This window comes from Urocitellus parryii, chromosome 7 (genome assembly GCF_045843805.1).
Source record: "Urocitellus parryii isolate mUroPar1 chromosome 7, mUroPar1.hap1, whole genome shotgun sequence".
NCBI lineage: Eukaryota > Metazoa > Chordata > Mammalia > Rodentia > Sciuridae > Urocitellus > Urocitellus parryii.
Window position 1 is genome coordinate 69,456,002 of NC_135537.1, and position 7,765 is coordinate 69,463,766.

Genomic DNA, 7,765 nt, shown 5'->3' on the forward strand with positions numbered 1-7,765 from the left:
TCCTACAAATATTTATAGAAATGAAATAAAATCCTCCCTCGTTAAACACTTCTCAGCCTTGCCAAATCACTTGCCTTCATCCCCAACATTAGGGAATAGGAAAGGGTAAGCTGATTTCTAGATTCACCAAAGGTGATGCTGTCAACTGTAAAGAATGCTTGAACTCCACTGACCTGGGGTTGCAGATCTAACACCACCAATCTCTCTGAAAATCCTTTCACCTTGTATTAAACAAAGGGAAAAAGGGACTGGACTTTGTTTGGGTTTTTTTTTTTTTTTTTTTTGTCTCCTCCAGTTCTGACTCTATGACTTAAAAAAACACCACTTAGAGAATAAAATGCACACTTCTAATCAGCTCGACCTATAAAACTATACAAGTCCTCTTGGAGGAATCATTCTTTCAGGAGAACTGAATGGGTCAGCTGACCACTGAGTAACTGCTACTTATCTTTTAGTATGTTCTTCCAGATCTAGCCTTTGATCATGACTGCATTTTACAACCGCCTTGCCATCTAAGCCCATCTACCTAATTCTGGTTTGTAGGAAGTACTATTTAATTTCCAGTCTGTGTCCTTTTCTTTCCATGCTCCTGCTAGGTGGATTGTGAGAGACAGAAGACTCCTTCTTGGACTGCATTTCAGAGTTGAGTGTTCAGCATAGCAAAGTAACAAGACTTCAGGGGCCTGGTTCTCTGGCACTGCCAACCAGTCATACCTGTTCTGGATTTTTACATGAGCAAGAAATGAATTTATTGTTTAAGCCATTGAGGTTTGGAGTTGTCATGGGGGAAAAACAAAACCCCAAAATTGACAAAACCAAACTAATAGTATCCTTACTAAAACAGATATTGAAACAAGAAAACTTCTTCTATTTTCAAAGTATGCCAAAAAAGAAAAAAAAAAACAGCAAAGATTACAATTTTGGGGAAAACCATGCAGAAGTCAGTTATAACACTTAAAGAAATAATATTCTAGGGAATTTGACACTGCCCAGAACATGATCTGAAAAATTCCTATTCTGCATTCCACTTTGTCATAAAGAAGCTAATGCCTAGAGGAAGAGCATAAAGGCATTTATTTAGCAAAGCAAATTCAAATCCAATAAACCAGTTATCTACTGATTGATCATAATGAGGACTCTACAGTAAGTCACCAAAAGAGATTTTATTTTCTGTTCAGCAATTCCATTTACAAAGACAGGAAAGCAGAATGCATGTGTCTGTCGTTTGTACAATATGAGCTGTGAAGTTATGAAACATCAACATCCTCTGCTGCTTTCGGGGGGATGGAAGTGATTATGCTGATGGTGTTATCCAGAAAGTACGCTGGTGACATAAAATAAAGAATCCATTATCAGACTGGGCTCCAAGGAGAAAATGGCCTGGAAGCATTTGAAACTCTTCTGCTTTTCACTAGCTCAGCTAGCAGAGGGAGAGCTGATCCCCACAGAGTGCCGTCTGCCTGAGAGTACAGGTCAGAGTACAGAGCTGCAGTGCCGCACACCCTTAACAAGAAGAGCACAGGGCCCCAACACACAGAAGAGTCTGCAGGCAAGAAAGCTTTTGGTATAATGAGCTGATAAACAATCAGCTCTTAGGGACTGTACTTTGAGCTAGTGCATAAGGAAAACTAAAAATATTCTACCATTAATAAGGGGCAAGAGCTAAAAGGAATTTCCTGAAGGCACTGAAGAATAATTACATTAACCACACACTGACTCATGGGGGAAAAGCTCAAAACCAACCTTAGAACCCACCATGCATCCTTTATAGTTCTTTCCTTTTTTTAAGATATAAATTTGGACCTTTATTTATTTTTTATTTGTTTTTTTAAATATACACGATAGTAGTGTATTTTGACATATTATACATACATGGAGTATAACTTCCCATTCCTTTATAGTTCTGAATGCTCCAAATATATAGATGGCACACATTTTGGCTTATCATTCACAAGCTGAGATGGTTCCTTCTTGCTTTTTGGCTCTTATTATGAATGAGGCCTGGCTGTTTTGCTGGTTAGAAGCGAGCCATGCTGCAACTCTCCTTCTGTGACTTGAGCAGACAGGGGTCTCAGGGGCAAGGAAGGGAGAATTAGAGGCAGGAAAATCAGAGAGGCTGATTCTAGAAGACTTGAAAGTCAGGCAGAGGAATCTGGATCTGAAGTAGGTGGCAATAGAAAGTCAAAATAGGGCACTGAGCAAGGGACTAATATGTCTTATTTCAGGAAGATCATCACTATGAGTAAGGACTAGAGAAAGGCGGATCAGTGGGGAGAAAGATTGAGAAAAAGAAGTCGGAGGTGGCTGGCAGCTATTAGAAGGAAGAGGAGAAGAACAATGAAACTCTTTTCGTAGGAACATAAGGAACTACAGATAAAAGTGTTCCAGAGGAAGAAAATGATAGGGTAGCTTAAGGAAATCAGGAAAGTACATTAAGGAATCAAACATAGTAAAGAATAAAAGCATTGAACCCACAGTTTAGTAGCCAACTCAGAATCCTTCTCAGACCAAAGGGGAGCATTGCCAGTTACCATGCCAGAATGGCAGATGCAACTGGATGGTGGCTGGCCACTTGGGCCAGTTTGGGACAACTGGGGGATATACAGCCATCCTCTCTGAAAAGAGCCTTAACTACTTACATGCAACACAACTCTCAGATTCATATGATAGCTCTGATCTCTTGTACTTTAGCCCTACCCAGGCTTCTAAGAGCTCAAGGCATTCAAAGGAAGCCACCATCAGGGGACAGAACAAATGAAAACTGCTGTTGAGGGACAGAGGATAGCTAGAGAGAGTGCAAAATAAGCCCAGCATCCCTGAGGTTGAGTCTGCTCTATAGATCACTGCATGTCTCATAGTCTCTGTCTCTTCCATATGTTACATCTCAACTTGGGGCCTCTTTGTCTACAGATTTTAGAGAACCAAACAACTTCTTTAAAAAAAAAAATCTTACTTCCTTCCCACCTACTTCTTTGACTCCCTATATTCTATTTCTGCAGATGGCTGGAGAACTTGAGGACTTATGAGCAGGAGTTACAGGTATGTGGGTTTGGGGCAGAGGTGAGTACAGCAGAGACACCGACTCCTCCGCATGTACCAGCTGGCTGTACTGCTGCTGTAGCCAGCCCTGTGCATACCTGTGGTCATGGGAGAAAGGCTGTGTCATCAGAGCCTGAGAATGAAGACAGAAGAGGAAGGATCTATGTTGAGACAAGAGAGGAGACTTCAATAAAGTCGGTATTGGATGAGGAAGGATGAATGCATACAACCTCAGCATGCAGATCAAAAGCCAGTAGTTTCATGTCCCAAGAAGCAGCCAACATGGTAGGAAGCCAGTTCTCTTTGCGCCTTCTACTGAGATACAGCAGGGCTGGGAGTTTGGAATTGCCCAGGCCCTAGAGAAGATTTGTACCACTCTTTCTTGGTTCATTGAGCATTGCTATCAATCCCCACAAGAGTCATAAACTCCTCATACAATGTATACTCAATGTATATGTGGGCCATTTTCTTTTACTAAACTACAACTCTCAGAGGGCATTCACCCTGTCAGTCAATGTTCTTGGCACACAACGGGGTTCAAATAATACCTACTGATTGAATGAAGGCCCGTGTCCGTGGCCACTTCTGGTGCTACTATTTTTTTGTGACACCAAAAAACTTCAGATTTTTTGACAATCTAAAGTTCCTTCATCTTATGTTTTTTTTTTTCAAAGAGAGAGAGAGAGAGAGAGAGAGAGAGAGAGAGAGAGAGAGGAGAGAGGAGAGAGGAGAGAGGAGAGAGGAGAGAGAGAGAGAGAGAGAGAGAGAGAATTTTAATATTTATTTTTTAGTTATCGGTGGACACAACATCGTTGTTGGTATGTGGTGCTGAGGATCGAACCCAGGCCGCTCGCTAGCCAGGTGAGCGTGCTACCGCTTGAGCCACATCCCCAGCCCTCATCTTCTGTTTTTTATCTCTTATGGTTATAGCCTTTCTGTAAGTGATTCACCATCAATGACTCATCACCCCCTAGAGAAGGTAACCAAAATTAAACTTTCAATTTCACCCACAGAATCTACTCTTTCTTTCCTGTCCTGAAACTATCCATTTTCCAAACAAGAGCAAATCTTCAGTTTTTCCTAAATGCAATTATTTTCTCTGCCCAAATGAGGGACAAATTGTGAAGTATAGATGATGGAGTCAGGTGGAATTGAGTGAGAATCCAACTCTGTCTTCGGGTTAGTTATCTCTAAGCTTGAGATCCCCATCCTGCTACCAATGGCATAAGGTTGCTGAATTATAATTATTGATATTTTAAATAAATATTTATTTTAGGTATTAGTAGTAGCTGTTTTACTACCTTATTACGTAGTTACTAAGTACTAAGAACCATGCAATAACCATGCTATTACTTTAATCTTCACAACTACTTGGTGAGGAAGGTTCTCATGTTACCTCCATTGTCCCAGAAGGAGGAGACTGAAGCTGGTTAAGGACCTTGCCCAAGGTAACAGAGAGCTACTAAGTGTGGGAAAATAGAAACTGAAACACAGGCAGTGGAACTTCAGGACCGAGGCTACATTGACTGGCAAGAAGAACGGTAATGAATAGTTTTCAAAAAGTCATGACAACGTTAATTCTATGTTGTTGTCAGAATTTATTGTTTTACCATCTTAGATCTCTTTTACTATCACTAAAAAAGTCTACCCTAATTTCCTGTGCAGATGACATTTTTTTGTGTGTGTTTGTGCCCTCAGTATCACAGTATAATAAATTACTAGGTCTGCTTCCAGAAAACAAGATGAGGGGGAAGGAGGAGATGACACAGTAATGTTTGCTCGTCTAGGAGTCTCACTCACTGGCTGCCATTTGTTTATTGCCCAGATGTTTGACTTGGCCCCTAAAGCCCTTCGACACTAGAATATCAACAGAGTCATAACATTCAAAGTCAATTTATTTTCCTCACTTTGTTTTCTTTCTTTTCTATGTGTTTTAAGATCTCCCTCTTCAATGTGTAACTAATATTTATCCAAAGTACCAGTTTTTGCCAGATTTTGCCTATGGTCTCTCTACACATTTTATTTTTTAATTTCCAGAGACACTTAAATTTGTAACTTACTAAGCATTTATTACACCATTAGCCCTATCCAATTGTTACTAATTTATGTATAAAGGAGGATGAGCTTAAAAAAAATAAAATAATAGAACTGAGCTCATTAGCTGCTCTCAAGAGGCGTACCAGTTTTTCCTGACTGTTCTTTTATTCATGTTCAGGGTCCTGCAAATGATAATCACTTATTATTGGATTCAACCAAAGCCTACTAAATATCTATAAGTGAATACCAGAAAGAGAGTTGCCCTGTAATTATTTATAAGAAAATAAGCATTAGGGGATAAAGATGAGGTGGCTTAGGCTAACTTTGAATAGGCAAAGCCAAAGATAATGCTAATCATTGTGTTCCCATGTCTTCCTATCAGCTACTTGTTCCTGAAAAGGCTTAACATGCAGAAAGTAGTTCCTAAGTAAACAAAGCAAAATACTCCTAAATCTGAGAAGTTTCTGTCTTTGGTGATGAGAGAATGACATATATCCCACTACGGTAAGTTAAAGACCTCCATTTTTGATGGATGAGTATACTCAGAAATATTTCTGATTTTAAAGAGGCCCTCGGCTTCTATTGTGATGGACAGGTGAGTCTCAATTCTTCAGCTTCTCATTATTTTTCTTCCTTGCGACTTTCAGACATCTGGTAATTTATACATTTGGGACTATCTTATTATGTGGCAGCTGAAGTGAAAATGGCAATTATTACTTTCAGTACAGAACAACTGAGAAGATGGTGCAGCCTCCTGCAGGAGGGCTCCAGTTGCTAAAAGATCCATACAGAAAAGATGCGGGCACTGGCCTCATTTCCTATACAAAGTGGTGCCTGGGGAAGGGCACATACCTGCTCTGCTGAAGCAGGCCTGGCAACTTATCATCCAGGAGCGCCACACACTGAAGTAATTATGCCCTGGGCTGCAGCTCAGCGGAGGAGTCATGTCCTGAGTCACACATGCATGGAAATCTGTGATATATGTTTATCCTATGACCTGACATTAGGAGAGTCAGAATTAACTCCTCCTCAACCCCAGGTTAACACCATTAGTCATTAAACATGGGCTTCTTTACACACATCTCCAAGGAGGTGACAAATGACAGGATGTAATGCCTAGACCTTAAGTGTTAGGAGACCGAAAAGCAGCCTTCAGATGTTAACTCCCTTCTTTTCCTCCCAAGAACACAAGGATGGAAAAACTGGGGATGGTACTAACATCTATAACCCCTATCTTAACAACCCTTAATCACCACCTCTATCCCCCATCCTGCGTGAGGACCTTTCTAAATTTTTTTTTTCCTGTAAGCACAGAGGAACACTGAAGACAGTGAGAAAAAGGAAAACACAATTCTCTGTTCTAGGATCACACTTATAAACTATTCCTTATATTCTTCCAAAAAAGAATAGCTTTTCTTCAAAACTTTGGGAATCACCTGGTCATTATCTAAGCTTAAATGAAAACTTCTCACCTGGTGAGTGATAGCAGACATTTAAAAAGACATGACACTGGTTTTCCTCCTGTTTTAAGCAATTGAACTAGAAAAACTATTTAAGGTTCTTCCACTTCTAAAATGCAGGCATGCCATAATTTCCAAACTCAAAAGAACCACCCCCTGCAAATCTGAACCGAGTGCCTGCTATCTACACCACAGCAAGACTTCAGGATAATAAGAACATGCATAGTAATATACTGCTTCATACCCAGCCCTGGGCCTCCTTAAGAAAGCTATATACAAAGCCTGCTAACCTATAGAGGGGAAGAGAAAGTGATTGTTTTTCCCTTTGTTTCTCCTTCAGAAAAAGACCCCTCATTTTACAGTTGGCTACTTTTATTCTGCTTATTTTGACTTGAATTATTAGTACTGCTCAGATTTGAAAATCCTTTAATAACCATTCTGAAGACTAACAAGCATAAAAAAAAATCACAGTCAGTTGTAAATTAATCACTGGTGAATTTCAAGCCAGTACTCTTGCATATTATTCTAAAGGAGATACTGTGATTTTCAGGTCACAATTCACGTGGTACAGCAGAATCCTTCACGCTGAGCATCAACCAAGGCAAATATTGTCCATGGTTACCCCCAAAGACAGAATCCCATTCAACATGGGGTCCACAGCTGAGGTTTGCATGCTATCAAAAATATGAAAAGCCCGACATCTCGCTCACCACATTCTCTCAGTGAGCTAAACCAAAGCACTGGGAACTGCATGTATGTTTTATCGAGGGGACCAGAAAAAGTGTGCAGATTCACTCAGAGACCAGAAAAAGTGAGGCACATAGGAGCAAAGCAGCCCCCTCATCCAAATCAAAGCCCTGCCGGGCAAGAAAGTTGCTCCACTTACCCAGCATAGCGGTTGTTGTAAAGGTGACTGTGCCCTGGTTGCAGAATCCTCAAAAAAAGCCAGCAAAGAGGTAGAAAAGCAGCTGGCTGGCTCCTGGGCTTCCCGAGGAACTTCATAGCGTTACAACGAGAGGAGTTGAAAGTTACAGCAGTCACCAGAGGAGGCTGGAGGTAGCTCACAGCACCCCCTGCTCACCACGCACGTTGTCTGGGAAGGGGGTGGGGGAGGCTTGGGAATGAGCAAAATGTGACACTTCTTTCCAGCCACAAGGAAAAAAAAAAAAAAGTTTAGGCTGCTAAGGAAGGGAAGTTGCTATTAAGACTTGGTCTTGGGAGGAGAAGCT

The 7,765-nt window shown here is 40.8% G+C and overlaps 1 protein-coding gene across 2 annotated transcripts in view; it reads right to left on the minus strand.

Annotated features, from left to right (window-relative positions):
- Cpa6 (carboxypeptidase A6) overlaps positions 1-7,538 on the minus strand; it is a 284,829-nt gene extending 277,291 nt beyond the window's left edge. For both annotated transcript variants that reach the window (XM_026407763.2, XM_077801156.1), the window contains exon 1: positions 7,423-7,538. In XM_026407763.2, coding sequence (XP_026263548.2) covers positions 7,423-7,538 — 116 coding nt within the window. The remainder of the gene's footprint in view (positions 1-7,422) is intronic.
- Between the last annotated feature and the right edge of the window lie 227 nt (positions 7,539-7,765).